The sequence below is a fragment of the Echinococcus granulosus genome (genome assembly GCF_000524195.1).
Source record: "Echinococcus granulosus chromosome Unknown EG_S00007, whole genome shotgun sequence".
NCBI lineage: Eukaryota > Metazoa > Platyhelminthes > Cestoda > Cyclophyllidea > Taeniidae > Echinococcus > Echinococcus granulosus.
This window is the reverse complement of record NW_020170387.1, coordinates 875,747-903,358: the sequence shown is the minus strand read 5'-3', so window position 1 is coordinate 903,358 and position 27,612 is coordinate 875,747. Positions and strand designations below refer to the sequence as shown.

General features: G+C 39.4%; 3 protein-coding genes across 3 annotated transcripts in view; 1 reads left to right on the top strand and 2 right to left on the bottom strand. All coding sequences in view use genetic code 11, as the record gives it.

Moving 5' to 3' along the window:
- Positions 1-2,590, top strand: part of EGR_01803 (hypothetical protein) — a gene marked incomplete at both ends in the record, with an annotated part of 3,487 nt that extends 897 nt beyond the window's left edge. Inside the window, 2 exons of the mRNA XM_024491052.1 lie at positions 2,265-2,428; positions 2,480-2,590. Of these exons, the coding sequence (XP_024354508.1) occupies positions 2,265-2,428; positions 2,480-2,590 (275 nt within the window). The remainder of the gene's footprint in view (positions 1-2,264; positions 2,429-2,479) is intronic.
- A 3,950-nt stretch (positions 2,591-6,540) lies between these two features.
- On the bottom strand, positions 6,541-8,180 carry EGR_01802 (Cadherin-related tumor suppressor; the record flags this gene model as incomplete). Its single annotated transcript, XM_024491051.1, has 3 exons — positions 6,541-6,981; positions 7,744-7,992; positions 8,151-8,180. The coding sequence occupies 3 exons, from the start codon at positions 8,178-8,180 to the stop codon at positions 6,541-6,543; spliced, it is 720 nt and encodes a 239-aa protein (XP_024354507.1).
- Positions 8,181-15,637: 7,457 nt separating this feature from the next.
- Positions 15,638-17,989, bottom strand: EGR_01801 (Protocadherin-11 X-linked; the record flags this gene model as incomplete). Its single annotated transcript, XM_024491050.1, has 1 exon — positions 15,638-17,989. One exon carries the CDS (start codon positions 17,987-17,989, stop codon positions 15,638-15,640), a length of 2,352 nt encoding a protein of 783 aa, XP_024354506.1.
- Between the last annotated feature and the right edge of the window lie 9,623 nt (positions 17,990-27,612).

Here is a 27,612-nt window from a genome sequence, read left to right as displayed (position 1 = left end):
CTGCAGACCAGCCATTTTGGATTTGTCTCGATGACACTTCTCCTCGCTTTTAAATCTTTACTTCATTCATTTGTTTGCCATTACGCTTGGTCGTACCTTTTTTATTTTATGTGATTTTTTTTCCTTATATATTTAGCTTCTCATTTCTTCTTTGAGGTCTTCATTTTTTTGTGAAATTTCTTTACATTTTTTTTTGAACTTTATGCTTTTTTGAAGCAAACGCTTTATCCTCCTTAATTTTGCTCTTTTTTTAACGGCTATTTTTCTTTCTCTAACAATCTTCTGAAGTAGATCACCTGTTTTTTTATATTTTTCTTTGCTTTTTTATCCAGTTTTTTGTGCATGTGTCTCATTTTTCTATTACCTAAAATAGAACTACCTTTATTTCACAAATGCGCTAGTGTACTTTTGCCTGTCTTTGAAAAAAATTGGCATTATTTTTTTTTATTGCACGTGTTTGTTCTCTCCCTCCAAACTAGCCGTCCCAGCGTCGTCTTGTTAGCGTTCAATTGCACTCTTATGGCCACACGCAATCACTCCATAAACAACGCATTCAAAACACATACACTAAGAGGGAGAAACTCTTGTGTAGCACGCAACCACAGTCTTCACTTATCCACAATAACAAAACAGCCGTTACCACCAGCACCATCACCACCACAGCGGGTTGTGAACATTTTTATAGTAAGATTGCGTGCATGTACTCGTTCAAACCTTCACAACTCCTCCCCAACTCGAATAATGGCTGCCAATGGGGAAAAGCATCGATTTCTGGGTCATCGTCTGAATGATGTGTAAAGCATGCCTGGTAAACTTCAGTAGGAAGCGAATGTCGGCAATGTATTTGCCACATAAAATCCTATTAATTCATAAATGTATGTGACGTCTTAAAGGGAAATTTCCATATTTATCGTTTAGTATATTTTACTAAGCATTGGGCCAAACTATGCTTATAATTTGCTATTCTCAATTATCTGTGCCGCTTAAATAATTGCAATTCGCCGTCCTTTATAAAAGGCATCATCCTCACCACTCTAAATTCCAGATTTTTTATCACAATTTAAAAGGTTCCTACCCTTATTATAGGTGTTATGCCACTTCATTCAGTAAACATGGTGAAACTCTTAAGTCAAACTTTAATTACACTTCTAACTACTTCCAGCCCCCAGTTCAAGATTTACTCCTACAACTTCCATCTATTTTTAGCAACTAGTAGCACTATTAGGAATATAAAGTATTACTTCATGGGGTCTATAAAAAGGACCTAGCCGTGGTTTAAATTATAGTAAAAACGCGTACTACGAAAAGACTGCAGTTGTAGATAGAGTCACACGTAAGTGATCCAATTTTTAGAACTCCTAGATCCAGTTTCTTCGTCAATATTAGTAAGAGGAACAGTATATACTGATTTTCAGTTCACTTTTGATGTGTTAAGGCAATAAGTGTAATTCAAGGTTTGTGTTTAATGCATATAAATGCACTAATAATACTACTACCAGGTTATAGTAGGACTCGTGAAATTTATTTGCATTGCTGCTTTGAATCGGCCATTAAATCAGGGAAGCATGAATTATTGCTGTCCAGTTTGGTCCTATCATTGTGTATTTTCATTCCAAAATATAGCATATTAATTTGCATATCACTGTGATAATTAGTGAATATGATCTTGTTAGCAAAATAAGAGTCTGTATACTAAATTTTAACCTGTCCATTTTTTGAGGTTAAAATTACCTAAAATTGCCAAATTACCGACTAGGAGCATCACGGTTTTATTAACCTTTACAATGTGCTTATTGTTGACCCAAAAGCTTGTAACGTAAGCCAAAAACAAACGGTTATCTATTAGTTCAATTATTTTACCCCCTCATGTAGCCTTTGAGGGTTACAGCTAATGGCAGTGACAATGGTATATTATTATGTAAGTATGCCTGCTGGAATCTCTAATGATATCACTTTCACCTATCGTGGACTTGACATACATTCAGAGACAAAAGGTGGGAAACGTCTTGGTGTAGATAGGCAACTCATCGAGTGAAAAAGGTGACTCAGTAACTAGATCTACTGGCTAGCAAATCCCCCTCAAATGATAATGTGTCTACTCATAATGGTAAAACTACCAGGATAAGGCGCAAGTCGAAATCCCTTTGGGTCGCAAGAGGGCATAGTGCTTGCATCGATCGACATGCACGCTGACCTAGGAGCCCCTGCAGCCCCCTTGGCCTCAGAATATAGGCTGCTCGGTGGTTGTCTGTCTCCATCAACAGACTGTTTACCTCTCCTTCGAAAGGCTATGAGGACAAAAGTGCAGATGAGGCCGAGGAGGATGGTGGTGGCCACGGCCAGACAGATAGTTGCGGCCCAAAATGCAATAGGCGATGAGAAAATGGCGATGCGATCAGCAGAGCGCGGCTCAGCGATCTCGAAGCTGGTAGGTTCATCACCCCCTTCATGGATCCAGTGTTGACGATCGTCTTCTGAGGAGATGATGGCTTCGAAGCGCGAGGACGATGCAGCCTCAGCGGTGGACACAGAAGAAGTGAATCCAGGCAATCCTCGGCCGACAAAATTTGATGCCACAAGATTGGCCTGAATATCGTTAAAAAGATTTTTAGTGACTGAGTATATTAGAAAGTTCCAATTCAATTTTCAGCTCTTTGGAGGTTCTGGTGTTTAGTAAGGGGAACAAAGCCATAAAAACATTTGAACGACTGATGCAAGTATTAAACTGAATAGGAAGTGAGAAATTTTTTGTAGCCTGGTTGCCAATGTGCGGGAATTTCCTTCACTAGGCTTAATGGCATTTTGTTTGCCGGTCATTCCGAGCTAATTTTGGAGTCTTCCTCAACTACAGGTAAGGTCGATCAATGGGATTTTAAGGCAGGAATTTTTAAATGTGACTCCTGCAAAAACTGATACCGCGAATGTCGGGGGAAATCAAAATTACGTGTACTGTTGCCCATATCTGTGGCCACTTATCCATTGTCACCAAACTGCACCATTTTGATGCCGACACAAACTCATTTTAGTTTAATTCGTCGTTTTGTAATATTTAAACATTTTGGCGATATGCGTAAAAAGTTTTGTCTCACAGAGACAAAGAAAGATGAAATTCTCTGCTACGTTTTACTCGCCCATTATATTTCATTGCGTTACTCTACCAAAATTTCCATCCATGGGGCTAACTGGTGAGGCATCCCACACTGTTATAGCGCCAGATTTGCACTCACATTCAGATTTAACTCTATTTTTATTTCTTTTAATCAATTATTAGTAGAAGATACTAATTGTTGCTGTATACCGCCGTTGTCAATTAACTTCAAGGTGTTGAGCACTTTACCATGATTTGCAGATAGGGTATGTAGGTAAAATCACTCATTTATCAATTATCTGCACAACTTGCAAATCAGAGCTTCAAGGATTACCCCATGTCTGTACTTATCTTTAAATTGATCAGTGCGAATAACATTGCGCTTCAAGGAGGTGATGCTAGTAATCTGAATGATCAGTCAAAAATGAACTCGAACGCTCCATTTTTTAATAATGTGACTTTTGGCTGACCCTCAACACAAGTTTTAAGAGTAGAATTTGTGCCCAAATACTCTAACATGATGCACCATAAATAATTACGTAGGCCCACAGTCATCTTTGTACTGTATGAGATATCCCTTAACCACATTATGGCATTTTCCTTCATGCTAAAATGACCCATGCCACTCGACCCTACAAATAAGAGACAAAATATTTGCTCAGTCTAGACACCTAAACATCTATAGTAAAAAAATGGAGAATGTATTTGTTGTGTTTGTTCAAAGTAGATCTAACGGAAAAAAAAGAAGTGGAATGCCTGCAATTCAGAAAAACTCCATTTTAAAGTATTTCTATTTTGAACTAAGAAATTCTCGTTTCCTGTGTTCATTCTCACCGATAAGGGCGTATTACCTAATAAATTCGAGATCATTAAGTTTAAATGGTCATCAGAGACCATTTAAGGTTTATTCGTCTGTTGCCACAAGAATTAAGCAACTACGGCTAAAATGAACTTATTTAGGTCCAATTCGATGAGACCCATTTTCTTCCTTCTTTCAGTCGTCTTCGCTGCCTGAAGGCCTTGCATTTATCAAAATACCAATCAGGTTCAATCATCGCACTTTAAAATTAAATTAAATTGAAAGGGAGTTCGATCATCACCACCCACCCATCCACTTAGTGGTGGGTTCGGCACTCGTGTACGCGACCACGAACACACACTAGCCCCCTTCCCTGGGGCGCAGAGCTGCAGGAGGAAAGGGAAGAGCGAAGACCTTGTCCTATCTCCTCTCTTTATTGGCTTGCCCCTATCACATCCTCTTCATTGCCTTCTCCTCCTACAGATTGCTCAGCTCCCCTTTTCAACCAAGCATTTATGCTCTTTTTTGCACAGCCAACTTCCTGTTTCCAGGGAATTGGCAAAATTAAGTAAAAAAGAACCCAGTTGAGCAAAAAAGGCCAAATAAACCTAATACTGGTCACGAAACAGGGATGAGATCTGAGGTATGTGATTATTAAATAACAAAATAAAATTGAGGTTGAAAAGTTAATTAAATAAATTTTTGTTTCAAATATACTAAACACCATTAATTTTCTTCCAATATTTGGACCCAGAGGTCAGATCTAAAATCGGAAGTTGATTATTTAAAAACTGGTTAAGCTTTCTGACGAAGAAAAACTGTCCGCAGCTCTCCCATTGTAATAAATCTGGAAATCAAAATTTGAACAGTTTAGCCGTACACATAATCAGATCACAATTCGCAATTAGCGAAAAAGTGAGTGAACTCTGTTTAACCTAAAGCTCATAACCATCAATGTGTCGGAGTTGCGTACAGAAAATTCTATTAACTTAAATTGCTTTGAAGCATGCTTCAAACTAACTACATTTCCTTCTCCACTAACTTGATTTGTTTCAATTCTCCAGACAGAAGGATAAGAGTTTTTCAGCTAATGAGGCAAAACATGAGATTCTTACATTCGATTATGAATCGAATGCATAAAACAAGAATAATAACCAATCACATTTGGAACCCAAACTGTTATGTATATTCTACTTCTCAAACTATCTCACGTGTCAGCACTTTTTTTCTTTAGTAAGTTAGTAAAGAACAGAAGAACATAGTTATTTAGAGTTCACGCATAGTTTAAGTAAGTACACTTACGGTTTTTTAGTTTCCTGATTGAGTATGATCGTCCCCAAATTGTTAAATAAACATTTCCCTTATCTTCCTGTAACTAAAAAGTCGGATTCATGGGTAAAACGCTTTAGCAATTCAGGAAAAAACAGCCAGTCTCTCAGCTCAATTTGCACAGCATATTTTAGGCGTCAAATAGAACTGATTCCAAATAATTGGCTACTAAAGTACGCTGCTTTAAATGGATAGAAGAACGTTAAAGCTAATTCACCAACCTTCCTTTAAACTACAGCGGGTTTGGTTAAACTCTCATTTAGAACCTATGAGTTTTTTGGAATTTCTGAATACCATGCATTTATTGATGACGCCAATGCACATATTTAATTGGTTATTTTAATAAATGAGGTTGAGAAATCATGTAAGCAGAAAAAGAACTTTTTTTCCAATGACCATGCAGTGTCCCTACTGGGCTTGTCTACAACTTCTGACGGTGTAGGATAATTCACGACTTACAATCTCTATGAGTTTACACTGACCAATATTATGCGGAGATCCTCTGTAGATGCGCCAACAATCATGGCACGGTCAAAGCCATTGAAGTTACTGTCAATAATTAGAAATGGTGCCATCAAAACTCAGCACCCCAGTGGACGCAGATACCGTGTACTGGCTGTACGCACATTTTCGGCATTAAGGGTCTCCTTGTTATCCAAAGTTTCATTTGCTGATTACTCCAGTCGGAATCTTGGTAGCATGTGTGCTCACACAAGTAAGAATCAGTACATAGCGGTAGCCCACAACAAATTGGCCCCACTACGAAGCAATTTAAAGTGATTGATGCATGCATGTGCACAGGCACAACCAACCTGTAATCTAGTGACACAAGTGAAATGGTACTCAGAATCAACAATAAAGAGTATGTGACAAACTTGGCTCTGGGTCAGGTAGAGAAGATCGCGTTGTTGTACAGATCCCATCACCCACCTATGCGTATCCATCTACAGCAGTTAATTTGAATGCTTAGCTAGCTTGCCTCATAAGTATCCGCATCGACAATGGCATAAACCATCAAAGAACAATACATACTCTTGGTTCAAGTTCCAGCACTCACATTTTCAAAGGTAAGAAAAAAACTAAATCCAGTAAGAATTTATCTGGAACCTCATTGTAAAGACCCGTGGGATTAGCGATAAAAACACCTCAGCTTGTGGTTACTAGACGACATTAACTTCTTGTAACAAATCCATATTTGAAGTAACTTAAAAAGTTGGCGTATGAACCGCCTGCATACTTTGCATTTTGCTTTGCAATGCAGTTTTTACACTTAAAAATTAACTCTTTATTAAATTAATTTAAATATGTAAAAAATATTCCTTCCTCACTCATATTTCGCTACGAACTCAAGGGCACTTGCCTCTTCCATGTTTTCCTGATCAGAGGTGATGAAGCGGACTTGAACCGATGCAGTAGCTGACAGTCTGGGTTCACCCTTGTCCGTGGCACTGACAATGAGGTCGTACCTACCTAGGTCTCTCCTGCTGTGCTGCTCAATAGTCTCACAACGCGAGAGCAGCTCGTCCGCAGCAACGAGACTAATCTCACCCGAGCGTGGATCGACCTCAAACCAGGGAGCATCAGAGACCGGTGTCGTCCTGTTGTCTTCATGCTTTCTGTTGCTTGTCAAAAGCTGGGTATCATTGTCAAAGTACAGCGAATACTCCAGTTCGGAGTTTGGTCCTTTGTCCGAGTCGTTGGCAACAACCTGTAGAACGACTCGAGGAAGGTGTTGAATATCTCGACAAGTTAGAGAAACCTTGCCCTAAAAACAAATTTAATGTGGGTAGAAAAAGGGAAGTTGAATAAATTTAGCCAAAAAGGCGCAACAGTTTCATTAAACATCCTGATTTTGTCTCCTTCATCGATCATTTGTGGCCATAAACCGAAGCTGCCACGGCCCAAACGGATGCAAACCACGTCCTCCTTCACCTCAAGGTAAAGAAGATGAAGAGATTTTTCTTTCGAATAAATTTTTGACAAGGCTTGCAACCTCCCAAGTACAGTGTCATTCTGTGAGCTAATGCCACCAAAATTGCACGGAAAGGCTAGCAACTGCTTTTTAATCTGATATACACTAAATTAAGCTCATTTCTTCATAATTCCATTTGTGCATTTGAATGGAGCCTAGAACTACTCAGACTGGGAGAAGTTGAAGGATGGTACAAACCATGAGATACTTCCTCGTTAGCTAATTTTGACTGGATTTTTAATTGCTTTATATCGTGAGCGCAAAGCAGTGCATGTGGCACCTAAAACTGCATATGAAAGTTGGGCAAGCTTAGGCCAGGACAAAACAAAAATTCCGTCAGTTTTATAAAAAATAGGCTTAAGCCAAAGAACTTTTGCGAAAGTGCATCCAATATGAAGCCCAAGTTTTGGGTAGACTAAACGAAGTGTATTTTGCTCAAATGACACAGAGAAGCAAATATATCAAGTGATGTAGAACTTTGGTGTTTTGAATGATAATTCACCCCGAAGAAGGTGTTCAAAGCTATTTGAACCAGAAAACGAGTTTAAAACTTACAACAGCATCGCTTTTGGGGAAGATGAATTTCGGCACGTTGTCATTTTCATCCTGAACGTTGATTTGCACGATGGTCTGAGCAGTGAGCCGACTAACCATTTGATTCCACTGCTGCTGATGCGTAAAGCCACTTTTAATTACCTGTCGCTTTCCTCCGTCTATCACCTCAACAAGCAGTTCAAAGGACTCCAACTGCTCCCTGTCCAGTCCATGGGGCCCAACAGAAATTTCACCCGTCTCGTCATCCAGCTAAAAGCCAAGTTCTCCAAATAAGTGCTTGAAAAGTTGAAGTCGGTGGTTGCTAGTGATTAAATTTATCATAGGGGTCGAATTAGACTTTTAATTATACTATCTAATGCGTTTCCAATAGTTACGGCGAACGCTATCCTGAATTTAGGCGAGTATACCTTTTGGTAAACTGTAATTACGTCGGACATTTCGCGCGACTTAAATGTCTTGGAGTTTGTGAAGGGGGGGTTAATGTTGTTTACCAAAAATAAGCCCTTTTATCACCTTGAAAAGATAAAGCCGAAACTTAAAACTCAACTACTTCGATCATTTGTTTGGAGTGAATTTGGAAGCATTATTGCAAATAATCTTGCCATGGAAAAAAGGGGACCAAAATGCCGTGAATTTGACGTCGAAGCGAATATTTGGAGCAATGTTTATGGGCAACGGCCAAAAGGATAAAATGAAGTAGCTTCAGTTTTGAAAACAATATCTAAAGATATAGTGCCCCTTTATAGTCATAGAAATCCATAAATCGTGTTGATTCTTGCTTCTAAGCTTTGTCCTCGATTGATTTCACACGTATATCAAAGACCATGACAGACCATTATGATCAATGACAAGGTTAAGTCCGAGTTCAACAACGGTAGCAAAAGAAATTAACTAATAAAGGAATCAAATATGTTACTTCGAAGCAACCGCCCCTTACGTGATGCGACAAAAATGCAAGCGAAAAGTACTCAACAGTCTGAGCGGTGGATGATACAAAATAATTAAGTCAGACCTGTGGGTCTCGCTAACCATCTATGGCTAATACAGTGTCGGCAAAAATTGCTCACAGGAATGTTGCGGATTATTTTGTGAAGCAAAACGGAACCATCTGTAATTTGATAAATTGCGTCTTCTGGTCTCCTGCAAGTTAAAGTGAGTAAAAATTGTCCGTTCTCTATAAAAAAACATTTTGTTATAAAATGCGTAATACATTCCCTCACGGTCTGTACGAAGATCCTACCATCTGCGTAACCAGAACTGTTGCCATCTACAAAGCAGGAGTAGAAGGCACTTGGAGGCAAGATTTTACCTATCCCATTTCACTTTAATAAAGTTGAGTCAATTTCCGGTCAGCAAGACCAAGCGCAACAGCACTAAATCGGCTGTTGTATGTGAAGTAGTAAACTGGGGAGACATGCAAAATTTTATCCATTCTAAAGTAAAGTTTCTTGAGAAAAATTAGGCATAAATGACGGTATCGCATTTTAATATTTACGTGTGGAGGCAAATGCCATCGAAATAAGGAGCAGTAGGTGACGGATTTGGTCTGATCAGTTTACCCTTGCTTAATGACAAATTTTTTATAACCGCTTGGATGCTGCTGCATAAATGCAAGGCAGATTCGGCAAAACAGAAATGAAAGAACAGGGATTGCTGGTATTCAGAGATGCAACTTATTCAATGAAGCAATTGCAATGGAGGATCTCAGTAGTTTCATCTCACCACCAATTCAGATCTAGTAAGTTTTGATAATTGCAGAAACCACATTTTTGCCTTTGTGTTAGATAATGAAAAAGCGCAGAGTTTTTAAGACTGTTGCCAGTATGAAGATTTTGTGGCGTACTGATTATTGCGCCTTCCCTTGCATTCGTGAAGTCTTTGATTAAGGTCTCTTTAGAGCCGCATGAGACAAACAGTGCGTCCGCTCATGCGCGCCTGGTCGGACAGAGCATGAGTAGCGTGAGAACACGCAGGGCAATCGCAGTGGGCTAGGGATGTGATAATAGGACTGTCCGCGACCGACACCGCCCCATCCCAGTTCTCTTCCAATTTCCCCTGTCAGTGAAGAACAACCGTGTTGAAGTTAGGTTTCAAAGTTGGCTTTTAGTAATGAAATTATCCTTGTTTCTTTTACATTCGACAAGCAGACAATAAAGATACCTAGAAAAAGGAATGATGAATGATAGCCTATAAAACCTTAAAGATACCACTTGCATTACATTTTTTCGAGCTTTCATCTAGTCTTAACAAATAGGAATTACTTCCCATTTCGGTAAAGTTATTTGCTCACACCTTCTTAGGATCACTTTCGTTATTCTGCTTGCATGGGATATCTAGTCATCGGTCTTAAATTGAAAGGTGGGCCTTAGAATAACAATGCTTTTCAATTATTTTAAGTTATGGAGACAGTAGAGCATTCAGCTCCTCACAATTAGTGGCAAGTCACTTTGTGACGTTTCTGGGCTTACATGCCAGCCAAAGGCAATTAAGTAACATTTTGTAGAAAATAGGTAGTGGTACAGCTTTGTTAGCTCTGTCAAAAAAAGAAGGCACTTGAAAAGGCATTGACAAACTTTCAAGCGTGCACTGATTTTGCGATCATTGGCGAAGCTCTTTGCTATAACTTTTCATATATGTTATTGCAAAACAATAAAAGAAACGAGGAAATTCAAAAACATCCACAAAAGTCGAATCCCTCAAACCGTATAGGCTGGAAAAAGGTCTGTAGAGAGAATCCTTGCGACCTGATCCCACTTAACTGGTGTGGGCTCTGGCAGGGGATGCAAAAACTACCGCTGGGATCTTAACAACTCATCCTTCTCCTATCCCTCCATCACAGCCTCAATAAACTATGATATGAGTAGGCATATTTGTTGGAAAATAACAACCAGATTCCTTTGCTATTTTACTTTAACAACTGACTGGTCGCTATGACTTAATCCCAAGCAAGGCAATCTTTTCATCAGACAAGTCAAAGATCACCAGTTACCTCAACAATCTTGTAGACTTTCAGTCTTACTCATTAGTCGTAAAGTGCTGTCGAAAAGTCTTACTTATTAGTAACGCGGAGAAATAATTCCCGTATATCCATGACGGGCTACAAAGGTCGTTCACATTCAGGCGCACATACGTTCACTTAACCCTCTACTTACTCTTTAAAATAAGCAGACAATACCCAGCGACTACAAAGAAGTACCATTATCAATAACATATTCCACCTCTCTTGTGTCCGCAAAAAGGCAAGTTGAGTGAGCATTTAAAGTCAAGCCAACTGAGGGGATATGAAATAATTTGATGTTACATGCCGGTCATGCCATACCAACCCCATTGACAAGCTACACACCTGAATAAACTGCTCCTCCTCTCACTGCTGTCACATCACTGCACACATGGATCATGAATATCCTACGTCATGGCCATTTATCATAACAGTTTGGGGTGATTGCGATGTCTTAGAGTGGTGAACGTAGACTATTCGGGAGCTTAAATGGATCGGAAGTGGGCAAAATACTACTGGTCTTCTAAAAATCCTTAGATTTAGAGATTTACTGCATCAGAAACGTGATAAAAATTAAGGAAAATCACGAAATTCTGGAAGAATAACAGCAAGAATTTCAACACCTAAATGCAGTCACCTATATAAAAATCTATTATAGTCCCTCAGCATCAGAGAAAATTTCTGCTAAAAATACATATTTTAGAATCAGTAATCAGTTATCTATCAATGCTTCCATCGCGCCAGGTAATCACTAGAATCATAGTCGTAGTTTTTACAATTTCTAGCGGAAACTTTGCAACCTAACCCACTTGATTTTACAAAACATCCCATTCAATGTTTACGCGATGTTTAATCAATTCTCCGTCTAGTAAGGCAAATATTTAACTTTCAAACAAAAAAAACCAGTCAAATAAATTTATAAGTCTTAGTTAAAACAAAAAAAGTTAATTAAAACACTCATGTTGCAGCTAAATCAGACTATTTCTCCTTCCTGTCTTTTCTGCTAGAGGCTTTAGAGGGGCTTATAGCAGCAACTTTCTAGTCCATCCCCACCCTTTGCTGCGCCCCTCCCCCTTCTCCGCTCTCACATCGCACTACCCCGGGCAAAAGATCTCATCTTGATAACAGCTGACCAGTTTTGGTAGTAATGGTGGGGTGTGATGGAAGAGTGAGGGGAAATCGTCCCTTCATGTACGCGATACACACATGAGATCCCAAGCACTTAGCAAACTCGCTCGCTAGCGAGGATGCGCGCCACCACACTAAGTAATTATCGTATATAACATTACACGGTAAGTTCGCAATCAGATAAGGGTCACAGCTCGTCAGAATGTGCGGACCTAGGTACGTAAGTGCTAATGAATGCGCAAGAGACAGCACACACAAATTCTCGTCCACTATTATGGGTTGGCGAGTGAGCAAGTGGGTAGGTGAAGCATTTAGCTAATGAGTTCCTGCTTTCATGATACTAACCCCATCATTAGGTCTGTTCGCTCCCTAACCAATTGTGTGTGGAAATGGAATTGGGATGGTCTTCCGTTTATAATTAGTAATCTCAAGCTACATGGGATGGAACCTATTTATACAAGCCGAACTATTTTGGATTGGATGGGATATGTTTGGCTGATAGTTTAGTGATTCCAATAGGCAGTCTTACAGTTATCAGTAAATTAAGTGTAAGTGTAATTACATTTTAAATAAAATGTTACTTATTTACCAGTAATCAAACTGGGATCGCTCAGATTACTTGCCAAATTAAGCGCCTAAATTGTAATATAAAACTTTTTTATAATAAAACTGCATTTATTCTTGTGAATTGCCTTAATTTCGTCTCAACGTTTTCATCATTGGGATTACTCCAAAAAGTCAAAGAAATCAGAAAAATAAAGCTTATTCTATAATGTGAATCAAATGGAACTGGTGGATACTTGACAAAAGCAGTGAAGGAACACAATAACTGGAGAGCTTAAATAAATAAAATGAGCACCAATTTTACAAAGTGATACAAGTTAGTTTAAAGTTTATACTGCTTACTAATGACAAGATTTGCCAACTGGAATTTTGTCTGTGTAGCTAAAAAGGTCAGAAACTAAAAAATACATTTGGCGAGAAAAGCTACCAAAAATAATATCAGATGAATGTTAGCACAATATCGGCGTTTACACCAGTACCATAAGGGTTCCGAACTTAATGCAATTTTTTTATGAGATTTGATGATGCATCATTAACTAAACCTCTTCATTTTATTTCACCCACCCGTATCACTATAAAATCGCAATAGGAGTTAGTGCATAACCTGAACAATTTCTAGGAATGCAGTAATTCCTTCTTTTAATTTACCTTGTTTCTAAAAAAAAATTCAAATGCAACGCCACGAAGTGATTTCACACAAGCCAGTGAAATCGTCGCTTCAAGTGTGTTGAGGAAACGTGCATGTGCAAAGCCCCGTAGGTGACGCAGAATCAAAGAGCTAACAATTTCCTTATGACGCGTTTCTCCGCCTTTGTAAGTGCTACTCGGTTTTCTTTTCCAATAGCGATAAACTTAATTTGGAGATCGTGATTAGTCTTTTTTTCGACTAAGGTGGTGTAATTTTTCCCATTGTGAAGCTAAAATTAATCGCGTTCCCGCGGTAGCAATCCAAGCAGTAAGATCATTTCGTTTAATTCATTCGCTAAAATTAAATTGACAGATGCAATTCATTTATTTAAATTTTACTCATTTTATTATTCAAAAACGTGGTCCCAACTGTATTTAAATGTTTTAAAATTAAGCTTTAGTTTTTTCTACTTCAAAACGAATACATTACGTACTAGAACGATGGGGTTGTCATTTGCATCATGTAATTGCTTGCTTTAGTCCGGGCGTTACCCACTGCAAACCTTGTCTTCACAGAGTCCTTCCAGTCTTTGTTAGGGCACGACTCGGTGCCCTGGCAATGGAGCATGCCAGCTTCCGTTTAGCATTTGAATGTTCTCTGCCCGCTAACTCTACAGCATCTCCCTTTTTAGGCATCGTTTTAGGTACAAAAACAAGCGTTATGTGCAGTTTATTAATCCGGCGAGGGGAAACTTCTTCCGCTAGCTTATTAGCATTGAAAGGAGCGACCACTTGTTTAAAGATCTTTAGAATTTCTGTGCTTATATTCACCCGCCATGCAGGAGGGTAGTGCAGGGCACAATCCGATGAAGGCTTGGTGAATATGTTGAATATGCCTATCGCTAGAGCACTAGAGCGCACAAATTAAGTATGCCGCTAGCATACGTAGTATCAAAGGAAAGTATGTTAAGCTGGAAAATTAGTTTGTAACTACAGGTGAGCAATATACTTTAACTTCTCCTAACTTTGAACTGGCTTATAATTATCGCAGTGATTTTACCACACCAGTCCACCAAGCATTTACCCCTTCTATAGTAATTCATTGGAACCAAAAAGAGGCCGAGAGATATTTAAAAATGTGCCCAAAGTAGACCAGAAAAGAAAATAAGTGAACAAGATATGTAGCATAATGAATTTACAAATAATCGCTCAAAAGCTCCTTGGAATCCATGTGAATCATGGTAACAATTTCTCCCATTTCCAATTAAAAATTATCTCATATATTTTCATCTTTTGATTCGTATGTTTCAGAAATTGACCACTGAATAATCAGAAGTACATATGCATCAGTCCCACCGTATAATCAAAATATTAAACAAGAAATAATGGTGGGAATCACGACACATGCAAGAACACAGGGATTGAAGTTTGGTATGAGAGTGAATACGTTTTAGGTAACGCGAAACCCTCTGCTACCGAACGATCGCAGTGTGGAGTTGAGGATTTAAATTCGAATTTTAACAGCGCATATTTCAGCAGATTTGTAAGGAATGAGTTATGGAGTCGATTTATTTGGAGTGATATAAAACTTCCAGTTTATCGACAGGTAAGGTACAGAAATCGGTTTACTGGACAGTTCCTTTGTCCCACTCAAACTGATGCGTCAGAAACGAGATGATAAAATCAGTCTCTAACCCGATCTTACAGTCATTTCATTTACAATGGCCCATTTGAGAAATTATATCGAAAATCATACCACTTCTTTAGATCTGCTTTTCCTGTAACTAAATCTTCAAAAGGCTTGCCAGGCTCAGAGGCCCCAATGTCTAGCAATACCACGTCACAGCTAATTTGATCCGTAACTTCTTGGTCACAACTAAGCAAAGAAATCTAAGAAATTTTACCCAAACCTTCTTCCTCTTCGACATTATATGACTTAGTGGATTTGTAAAATTCAAATTTTAGACTAATGTTTACATCATAAGTTTCTTTAAATTTTAAATTCGTAAAATTGTAAATTTGTGATAGTGAACGCATGTGATCGCCTGGGGATCATGGCCTGATAAAATTTTACAAAAAGACAATTGACTCAAGCTTACCTTGACATCCTCTTGACACGAGAGATGTCTACGTCATTCACCCACTTTTATTTCAAATAGCTTATTTCAAATTCATTGCCTCTAATGCTCTTATCAAGAATTCAGGTGTGACTGTGTGCAATAAAGGCGATGTTAGGGAATTCAATGCATCATTCGCTTTAGCAGAGTCCTCGGAGCAGATCAATTAGGCACGCATTTTTCAAGGGAAAAAGTGGTAAAACGAATGACAACTTTTTGGAGTTTGAAAGACAAGGTAAAGAAAACTGCTATATTGGGGATAGGAAGTTTGTAAGCACTTTACAGTTGCTTACTATGTGTGATTTGATGTATTTCACTGATACACAATTAATAAAAGTGGTCAATTTGAAGGAACTTACTTTAAAGAAACCTGCAAATTTATAAAAATCCTGGTTTGATGTTTAAATTAAATCACAAATTTAGTGGATACGATCATAGAATACGTAAGCTGAAGAAAAAGTTAGCTTACCACTACAGGAATTTTGCTTTTTTGAGAACCTGCGTTGGGGTACGACCAAACACCGGGTTTTTCATCCACCTCAGAAGAAGATATCCTATTAGGATCGTACGGTCGCATTCTCGCAATGGTGTAAGTAAGCGCCGCGTTATCCGTTCCCGTTTTATCCCTATCTGTAGCATTCAGACGTCCGATAAATGTGCCAGGTGGAGCCGACTCAGAGATGGCGAAGTAGAAGAAGGACCCGATCTCGGGAGCGTGGTCATTGACGTCAGTCACCTCAAGAGAGACAGCTACGGTGGTGGAGAGGCGAGTCTTTCCTCTCCTCCCATCTGTTGCAATAACCGAAAAGTTATGACGCTCAGCCATCTCCCTGTCGGGACCTCCAGGTCCAGAGGCTACTAGCCATCCGCTGTCGGCATCTACCTTCAACCAACTGGGCATGTCATTTCCTGCCGTCCACTCCACCATCGCGTTCTCTCCTTCGTCCGAGTCAACGGCCTTAATCTGACAGATCTTCATGCCTTGATTCACATTTTCCACCACCTTGCATGCTACTGTTGTTCCGTCTGAAAGAAACTCATTCTCTATGGGAGAAGCCGTAGGAGAGCAGTCATTTTCATCCAAAACGCGAACAAAAATATTCACGACGGAAGTCAGCCGTACCTCGTTGGGATCCGTTGCCCCTTCGCTATCAATGCAGATAAGGCGAAGATCGTGAGAGCTCTGCGCTTCACGATCCAAAGGACCCGCGGTTAAAATCTGATATCCCATGTTGCTTTGTTTTGTAGTCCATTCAGGGAAGGTGGTTTTAATCAAGCGAAAGTTTGGCGTTGAGCCATTTTTTAAGGAAACTTCAATCAGATCACATTCTACACGACCTCCACTGCCAGTATCTGGATCTTCCACACTCACTGTTGCGACAGGTTCTAGGGCTGGGAGATTTTCGCGTACACTCAGTGTCTTTTTACCACCTGGGCTGAACGAAGGCATTAGGGAAATGGGAAGCACAGTGATTTTCGGATGAGCGTCATTAATATCGTGAATGTACAGTACAACCTCGCCGACTGAGCTGCTGCGCTGCTGTGACTCATCTTTTGGAGAATCAACTGCTTTCACAAAAAACCGAATGCCTGCACCTTCGTTGCCGTTCGAACTTACCTGTTTTAGAGGGAGTTGACGAGAAATGGCCTCATAATCGATAGGATAACGCCGTAATCGAAGAACACCTGTGCGGGGATCGAGGTGTAGAAGATTGTTGAGAAGACTCTCCACTTCCAATGACTTATCAGTGTCCATCATCATGTGGTATTGGATACGCGCGTTCGGACCAATATCCCCATCTGTTGCTTCAAGTTTCAGAATGTGGTTGTTCCGCCCCATACTTCCAACAGTGCCCTCCTTCAAATCAACTCGGACTGGTTGGTTGAATTTGAACTCCTGTGGACTAATCCATTCTGGATGGTGATTATTAATATCCAAAACGTGTACGCGAAGATGACAAACTGTCCTGTGGGAGGAACTATAATCACTCGGTTCGTCGGAACTATCCCAGACTGCATATTTTATCAGGTATTCGCCCAATAATCTAGAACTTCTGGAATTCATGGATGGTTGCTTTTTGAAGGGGCGATTTAACCGTAGTTGAAGTGTGACCTTGGACCACGGACGTTGGGTCAGTGTGGCTTCTGAGAGATCGAGGGAAAACTGATCGCCAGCGTAGTCAATTGGTGAGGTTGACAATTGACGAAAGCCATAAATACCGTGTTTTGGGGTGTCTGCATCTATTACAGTCCAAGAGGCAAGCACTTCATTTAAATGAGCATCCTCAGATACCTCTATGGTTGGGATAGAGTGCTGATCGTCCTTGAGAGCGGTAGATGGGGGCTGGCAGATTGGACGATTGTCATTTGTGTCCACAAGAAGAAATCTCACAAAAACAGTGCGCAAAAGAGTTCTGGAATTGTGATCCACCATCTGCAGAGCGTTAAACTGCAGTCGAAGCAGACATTCGTCCTGTTCTACAGTTCCACAGATAGTCTCGCGATCAATTCGTTTAACTACTACCAAATCATGGTTCGGAGAAACACGAAAGTACTCGTGCTGTTCAGCAGGAATTAGCGTAAATATTCTTGATTCGGAAGCGAAGCGGTGCTGAGAAGCATTGTGACGAGTATCGTGCAAAGTTACTACTTTGTTAAGGTTTAGAATTATATGTCCACTGGGCAATTCTTCCAATAGCTTTTCTTCAATCACCACTGTGTCAGGTAGATTAAGAGCGTGGTCTTTGGATAGGGCGTAGGAAAAAGGAAGCAGGAATTTGGTAAAAAGGAGGATCCAAGGAAAGGTGTACATGGCTGCAGGATATTGCGTAGGCACAAAGTGCTGATTGAGCAGACGTTGTGAACAGGCTAGACGCAAGAGCATCATTACAGCCCGTAAGCGCGCACTGATTGGCCCCACTTGACTGACCAATTAGAGGGCGGGCGCCAAGTTGTGAGCAGCAATCGGCGTGCCTCCCTGTGAACCCGTCACACACACAGCAACAGAGGCAGGGGGCACATCAGTTCCCCTTTTTTTGCTGGGATGCCTCGCCAAAAAGTGTACTGGTATCGTTTTGTCATACACATAGAAAAGAAGAACGCTTTTTTAAAAATAACTCAACTGTAAACTTCATATCGGTTTCGGAAACCTGGGTAAAGAGGGACCTTGCGACATCGGACTATTCTTTAGCATATTTTTTATGTTCCTCAGCCATAAATTGATGAGATAATGATGTGTGCTAGCACATCAACTTATTTAATTACAAACAAATTTTCGAAAGCTAAAAAGTAAATAATTTGCCTTATAAAGTCGTGACGAAATTTTCCTCATTTGGAAAGGTTAGTTGCTAATTGTAAGAATAGGGGGGGGTGCTTTTTTAGCAAAATTTTTTTGCCTCAAACTACTTCAAAGTTTTTTTATTTGCTACTGCATATTTTGTAACAAACTAACACAAAGAACCTGGGTGGCTGCCTGCTTACAGACATTTTAAGAATATCAGTAAATGTCAGAATTTCTTGCATTTCAGTTTAATGATTCTTCACGAAATATGTCTATAATCACACAATCAGATTTTAACCTAGAGAACTGGAAGAGTTGAGTTAGTATTGCAACTTTTCTTAATCTAAAGCGCTTCTTTTTTTAGAAAATACGTTAATATGGTCGTATTCAGCACACATACAAACGTGATTTAGTTAATAGTTTTTTTGCAATTTTTGTTTTTTAGGCGGTTTTACCTAAAAACACTAATATACGAGAATATCTAGGCCAAACCTATCTTTTAGAATTCCATTCAAATTTCATGTAAATGAAATCTTAACATGACCATTCCTTCTCCCTTACCAAGCCCTAAAATTCATTATTAAATTGACACAAGAGTTTTACAGTTTTGCTGTTGTTGAACGTTGATAGTGCTGTGAAATGATTGGGTCAAATGGATTCGAATAAATGCAGCCCCTTTGAAAAACCTGATCATGGACTGCTTACAGGCGAGGTTATAGCGGGGATTAGCACACCGACACACGCATACCTACGTCAACAAAAAGAATCCAGCGCATTTTAAGTGTTTCTGGCGCCTATGTACAACTTAATCGGCGATTTTGTCCATTCCTGCATGGCCGTGGCGACGAATATAATTACAAAGAGCATTTGAGTGGACGTTGGATGGGAGCGTGGAGAGAGGGAGGAAAGTGGCTAAGGAGAGAAGGCTGGGGTTGGAGAGACCCCGCCATCAGCCGGATTGATGGTATCGTTCAGGCGTGTGTACTGTATAGTGTCTAACTGCTATGGGAAAATACGTTTTTAATGGGAAACAAGAGTATTGCATCCTACAAATGCGGATATCAGCGGTAAGCAATGACATTCTCACAACGCAAAATGTCTTCTCGCTCTTAGTTTAGCATAGTTACCAAAACCAGCATTGCCTAACAAGGACTGATGCTGCATTTATATTTTCGAGCCTCTCATTCTAGAAATACTGCTTTTTAAACGGAATCAGAGGAGGATTTTGCAGTAAATTTAGTGCTGTTTTACTAGTTCCGAACAGCGTCATGGGTGGTATGCGCCAAGACCTCTAATATTTTCTTGTGCAGAGAGAAAAGGAAGTAGTGAATACATGCCTTATCTTCAAGCTCCGTCACTTTTTGTGAAACCAAGGCAAGTGCATTAGATATGGTTCTGAAATCGCATTGCATTTGTTGAGACCTAGTGATGTCAACTACTGTAGCCTTCTATTTGAAGCACACAAGTTAAGTTCTCCTTTAAATCTATTGGCATGGACCCTAAATGAATTATTAAGGGATAAGAAAATTGGATAAGAATTGATGTTTATTAATCTGTAATTGAATGCATAACAATCTATCGTTATTAATTTTAGCTCATTAATGACATTGTCTCCCTATAACCTCATTAGCGTAATATTTTGTTGCAAAATGCGATATAGACTTGAGCTTCAGTTGCAAATAGATGCGCTTTCTGTATTAGTTATTAGTCGTACTATCAAAATATTAAATGAATAAGGTGTACAATCGGTGACCGTTGGTAGAGGACAAGAAGGTAAGTGCTTTTACAAGTTTTGTGATGACTTACTGCTGCAAGATCCACCTGGCCATCCAACTCGATTTATTGCAAAGAAAGCGTAAAATGACTTATTTCAGTCAATCTAATCCTACTTTACTTAAATAAAATCAGTCTTTCTTAAAAATGGAACTGTCTTGAAAAATATAACCCAATAGAGGGGATTTTAGGCTGTAAACACAGTACATCGTTGGATACTTCCTGGTGCTGTCATCCAGTCACCAATAGGTTGTTTTTTGTACTTGTGTAACCAGAGGAAAAGAACTTGGCTCGGTTCTTTTGCCTCTAACTATATGCAGAAGGTATGAATTAGTGCGTTTTTCCTTTAAAAATCGATACCACTAGATAAACTCCATTTCTGATGAACTAACAAACAGTCCCGCTAACATTTATTTACTTCCCATAAAATTCAAGCCCCATTCTACATTTTTATAAAAATCTTTTTTTCTGGTAGGGTACGGATAGAATCGGCAGTATCGGCTCCATCTCAAGGCTATCTTTCACTAATCTTACCTTTTTAGTAATACTAGCCCCAAACTTAGTAGAATGTAAGTAGCTTAACAATAGTGTATGCACCGTAGTTTTGCTCCTCATAAATTACTGGTATTCGCCATAGTACAACAACTGCTTTCAATGAACCATAATGCTAAACTAAGTCGTGTTGTCACCTCAAATAGAAAATGCTTGACTCCACTTTAGCAAATAATAGAGACATTTTTGTAATATCCAATTTGATGGGGTTTGTATTTTGCTCGTGAACAGTCGTTTATCTACCTTATCAGAAAAAAATTAAGTAAAGGGTTAAGCTAATTCGGTTGCACATCCCTTATTTAATAAATAAGTGACTCTGTCAGTATGATGAATTTTTCATCAAAAAAGAGTACCGTCGTGTGAGGAATTTCTCATTTTCTCATAAATTTCGGCCGAAATTGCTAAGTACCATTTGAACCGGTGGCACAATTTATGTTTAGACACTATCCTTTTAGGATCTTTGACTTCACTTACGTGCTTAAGATTGATTATTTCAGAAAAATTCCTTCCAACGGCTAGTTTTACTTATGGTATTGGCATCGAACGATAATAAGAATAGCTATAAGAAAGGAATGTATGCATGCTCCAAGGGTTGGGGCATGGGTTTCGATAGCGTTATGCACTAAAGTGGACAGCTGTACTTTCCCATTAAGTCTATATTGAGCTTTTGGGTAAAAAAATGAGGCTTTATAAATTTTCTCGAGGGCCAATTCATCAATTTTATGAATAAGCATTCATCGAACAGTGTGAATTACTTATGTGTGAATACTTTGTGAAGGCAAATTTGAAGAATGGCACATATTAGTAGCATGAATTACTTGTATAATTAATTAAGTAACCAACAATAATGACCAAATGAACAAAAATTGGCATCCGTTAGCGAGATTAAATGCGTACTTACACATACATCCCGGATATAGGCTCATCACCGGCCTTCCTCTTTGATGTCATGCGGCGGACCACACAGTCCCACTGCAATCAAGCACAATACTTTATCTTCATCTTACAATCTGCAGACTAAATGGGATGTGGCTAATTCCACCAAAGACTTTTACTGCCTATCTAATGCAGAAAATTTGGTTCCTACCCTCACACAGCATTTCTAGCTTCTTGCCTTTGTCCAGTACTTGGTCTTCGGTAGCATCAGTACAATTCTGTGCACTTTTAGATGGTCAACTTTAATGGTGCTAGTGACACATCGGCCACTTAAGGTTTTAGGGAAAATTGATTATTCTCTGAGGAAAATCTCGTTGGAAAAGTTTAAAATTCTCAAGTGCAAAAAGTTCATTCCTTGGGAAAGCTAACCCTTCACAGCGTTATAATAGATTAGCTACCACTTAGTTGTTAATACCATCTGTACTCCTCCTGCTTTACCAGCGCCTTGGATGGAAAATGGTTGCAATAGTAAAATGCATTGCAAAAAACCCAGAGCAAATTTTACTGCTTATTGTTGACGTACAGTTCTGATGTCCTCTTTCGTATGTAAAGAGACCAAAATAATTAGCTCATGTATAGGTACTTTAAGCTATGTTGGTTACCCTCGATTCGACATTTTAAGACTTGGAAATGAATTTACTCCTAAGTATTGCCTTCTTGCTAACGTTTCTATTAACTAAGAGTCTCAGAAATTTAGGCATTTAATGAATGGGGATGACAGTTAAGTAAAAACTGCCAATCGATCTGGTTAAAATGGTATTCAATTAAAAATGCACAAAATGTTGTGTTGTAATAATGCACTTAGAACTACTGCGATACGTGACAAGCGCGACTCCAAATGCTTTTCCGAATGCCGAGGCGGAACACATGCACATTTGTTGCTTTTCGGTGCGGACTACGGCAGTGTTTTCCTTTAACCAAAATTGTGCAGTTATGTTCTGATTTAACTTTTTGGTCCATTTATCAATTAAATACGCACATGAAACGCAAAAAGATCTTAAATTAGCTATTTTGTAATCTACTGCGTAAGTGGGTACCGTTTCGGTATCCTAGTATTTACATATCAAGTGAAAGAATGTTTTTTGGGGAAATTAATTAAAATAAAAAATAGTATCACTATAAAACAAAGCTAAAAATGTAATTCTTTTAATGGTATCAATTACTTCTACTGCCGATGTTAAAAATCAGGGAATTTTTGATAAATCTAGAAGGCACTGACAGATGCTGATAGATTTTAGACGGTTAATGGTCTTCAGACTGATTGAAAAATAAGTGCTGTTGCTACCAAAGTGTTTAGTCAGACCACCAAAAAGATTTCAACGTTCTTCATTTTTGGGGAAATTGCATTCAAATTCAGACTCTAGCCAGTGGAAATTATGGTTTTTGTTTGGCAAAAAGCTGGTAGATTTTGGAGAGGTAAAGTGAGAGGGTGGGGTAATGGGAGGTCCTACTCCTTCCCCCTTTTCTTTGTCTTCATCTCTCTGCACGAAGAGGGATACCATCACGCAAGTCCCTACCTCTATCAAGCGCGTCCATCGACAAGCTTGAGTGGGTTTTGTCACCGCATTCATGTCGTTCTCTTCACCACTAGCAGCGAGTCTGTGTACTAGTGCTGCCTCAAACAAAAATAATAAACCTTTAAAACCATTTCGACATTCACATTTGGAATTTGATTTGATGATTCGGGCTCTAAAAATGCAGAATTTCATTAATAGAGTCCATGCAACCCGTTGAAGTACATTTTCAACCTTTAACACATACATTAATTGATTAAGAGGTCGAGGTTTGAGTTCATAACGGCTCGGGGACAAGAGACTAGGCAATGACACTTCAAAACACGAGTATAGTCACTAAACATAGCTTAATGGAACAAACTTACAGAAGTATGCTAAAATGATTTGCGAAATGCAGGGTAATCAGTGATTGACCATTAGTTAAGAAATGATATTTAGTATAACCAAATATTTTGGCAGAAAGTAGTCTATCTCAAAAGTGCACCATGTATTTAAATAACTAAATTCATATTCAAAAAGACAGCAAATTGCTACAAATTCGGAACACAGTGGCTGATTTAGCTTCTCTCTTGTGCGTATATTTACACAGTACTGATTTTCAGATATACCGCTAGCATTGCTACATCAAGTGTCTGCGAAACCAACATGCACTTTTCATAGCAAGAATCATTTCTTCGTTTATTACTAGGCTAGAAGTAACCGGTAGAATTGGTTTTATGCGAGCATTGGAAGAATGTGGTCCAAATGGCCACTGCCACTAGTACAGTGACCTCGAATTGACCTGAATGTGTGTTACACCCTCCGTTGGCCTGATTGGGAAGCGCTACAAATGTTATGGGTCAAACTACCATCCCCAACTCCTAAAACCTTTTTTTAAATTATGAGAGAGAATTTAAAAAAATGTTTTATGCAAAGGCTTTGGTAAATGTATTACTTTAATGGAAGAGAACGTTAAGTTAGCTGACTTAGATATTTGAACATTGCATACTCTCTTTAAAAGATGCAGCTGCCAGAATATTAATTAAAGATCCCAGCACATGTTAAAAATAAGTAAATTAACAAAACCCACTTAATGCTAGGCATTTAGTTTCCTCCGAAATCATTCATTGTGACAGCATGAAAGTCGAACATTTTGGTTGCGAATAAAAAGCAGCAAAAATTTCATGCGATTTCAGCTATCTTTAGACGTTTTATCCCCTCTATGCAGTAGGTAGGCTGGTCATAGTGCCCTCACACAAACCAGCAATGATCTACATACTTGAGTATCACGTGAGTTTATCTTCGGACGTCAGATAGTGACATACATTCTCCTTGGTTAGAACATTTTGAAAGCGCATTGTCAATGGTGAATTAAATTATCTTAGAAGGTTTAACTCGTTTTATCAGCGTCAACATAAGGTGGGGTAACCTTAAAATAAAACCTTAAGCTTCACCATGGGGAGGCAATACGATGTAACAGCAGCTGTTTGACCAATAATGTTGTCCGGCTAAGGTAAGCGATAGCGATACCCTTCTAGTCTAGTACTTGTTTCAAGTACATTAGACCAATGGGTCGTAGTGCTTCAACTTTGCTTACTTTGGACTCTCTCGATATCTTCATCATACTGTTTTACTTACGCCTCCATTTACAAGGATTGCCATCACAATGATATCACCCTCCCATTTGCGTTCCGATTCATTACATGCCTTTACTGACGCAGACATTGGTAAGACAATGTACTCCTCGTATCACATTGTATTCCTTTACGTCGTGCACTGCATCAGTTGAACTCCAAGGAAATGAAGGGACAAAGGGGGAGAAGGAAAACACAAATCCTACCAGGATTTGAACCGCACCCCTAATCCACGGATCTGCATCCACTCCAGCCTAATGCCTGCCTCAGTCACCTGCTTTCGCCCACTCCCCAGCATTTATGGATGGGTGCGGAATTTTGCGTCCCTTCCTCCAACCAGTAATCACGAGCGCTACTGATGCCTGCAGCAAAGACCGGACTTTGGACTGGACTCCTGAGCAGACTAGTCTGCTACCCATTGTGCAGACTCTTTTGCTTATAAAACGTAGGTGCGTTAGGCTGAAGTGAGTGGATTGGGACCCACGTTGGAGTAATTATTAGACAAAAGAGGAGAAATGAATTATGGGTGCTAAAAATCTTATTGAAAAATGAGCAGTAATTTAATACTTAAACCATATCTACCCCTTTGGTAGATGTGATTTGAATGGGATAAATGTAACTGGTCTTTGGAACAAAAAACGCAAAGTTTGCTGTAATTTTCGGTGTAGTAATAGGGTATTTGCGGGCTGCAAAACGGGCCAGAGATAATTGCATCGCAGAAGAAAGTGACCACACCCGCTAGCGGGGGATAATGGGGAAGTGTCCCACCCTCACCGTATCAATTAGCCCACATTTGATTTGCGTAGTAGGCGGGAGGGCAGGCAACCTTCTTGGAGGGCGCCAAAACACCACAAACTAATGCATTTCGCCATGATGGTAGACAAAAAAAGCAGGCGTAATTGCAAATTTCCCTGTCACGGCTCCCCAAAACTACCACATCTAACTCAATATGGCAGAGTTTTTACCGGTAGTTGAGGCACATGCCAAAAACCAGTCCTCCTACCAGGACTTCCTTTTTCTTAGCTTCTTCGATGGACGAACATTAACTAACTTCTTCCTATCAATGCAATATGCCCAGCAGTTTTGTATTCTGGAATGACTTTACGTCTGCTTGTTCTAAAGTGCCACTGCACCCAAAATGCCAGGTCTGCATTAACGTAAAGGGAAAAAATAGCTCTACTTTTTCAGAATTAATTTTATACCATCACACAAAGACTTGTACTTCGAGAGAAACCTAAAGTCGAAATCACTGTTACGTAAATCTAATGGCGCATTTTATGCATGGAACAAAAGTATTTTAAGTTGGGTGGCACCGCGCTCCACTTTAATTACGGACGAAAATAATAATAATCGTTTAAATTAACTAACCTCGTCCACTGTAAAATGTCTAACTATGGCGCATGAGGAAAAATATTAAAGAGAACCTAGTGGTTTAGACATTTTGTCTGTATCAACAATGAAACGGCGCATTTTTAACGGCAAATCTGTCGCGAAACTGTTTTACGCAAACCATGTGCTCATATTTACATGGGCAGTTAGCGTGAACTAGTCATGCAATATTACCTTATTTCCTGTATGCAGTGGCCAATTAACGGGCTCCAGAATCCACAAGTAAGGCAAGTGTGGAATACAGATATGATGAATGACGCGACCTCATCACTCAATAAACGACCTATAAGTCAGGATGATCTAGGAAGAAGAGGATCCCAGGGTTAGACAGAGCAAGTTGATTCCATAAAAGTAGACATCGATGGATAGCTTAGTGATCCAGTGCCCATTGAATTTAGTGATTCGGCTTTATCACCTTGCGTCTCGATGCTTCCAGTCCCTAGCCCCACGGTTAGGTGAAATTAAATGGTTATTTATAAGCCATGGTGGTGCGATTGGGCAGTTGGAAATCTGGACGAAGTCTGGACATTGTTTACAGTTCCTTGTTTACATGAATAAGTAATAAGGTTACATATAGATCTATGCATATAACACGTTAAAGAATAAGTATGTAGTCATGAATCTTGGCAGTTAACTTTGTTGTATAAGTGGGATAATTAAGTAAGTGCATATCAGAATTGTGTAGTCTGATATGTCCCGAGAGCCCAAACACAGTTGGTCGATATTTGACGGGTGATTTTGATATGCACGATCGTAATAGCGGGTAAGTAGCTAAGGCTTCTTACTACAAAAATCTACCCCGCCATCCCATGGCACTCATTTTCAACTATTTTTTTAGATTTTTTTAGGTATAAGAATAGCAATGCAGTAGTAGCAGCGGGCAAACTACCTAGCGGCTGTTGGTTTAGACAGAAGGAAGGGGGTTAAAGGATATGGTGAAGGAAAGGTAAAACCTTACCCTAACGTGTGTTGCATTATCACTTTATTTGCACCTAAATTTACTATTGCTTTGAGCTGCTTGTGGTGTTACCATTTCATTTATAGGGAAATCAAATGACCCGTTTTAACTCTCAAACACTCGCACAGAGTCTGGCCAATCTAATCAATGTTTAGCGTTTATTTTTTATGCTTGTAGCAACATGACTCAAGTTGAATGTTTGTAACTCATATCTAAGCGGAATTTGTTAAATCAAGATGTAGTGAATCCAGCCCGGAAAATTGTTTTATGTTCATTATCTGTACACGGTCGCAATTTTCCCATCTGTACGTGCATACACTCACACGCGCACATTAACCAATGGGATTGTTGGTGCGTGTGCACAAAGTCAGAATCGACCTGGAGGTACGTGTTCGTGCGCACGCAAGACCGACCAGGAGG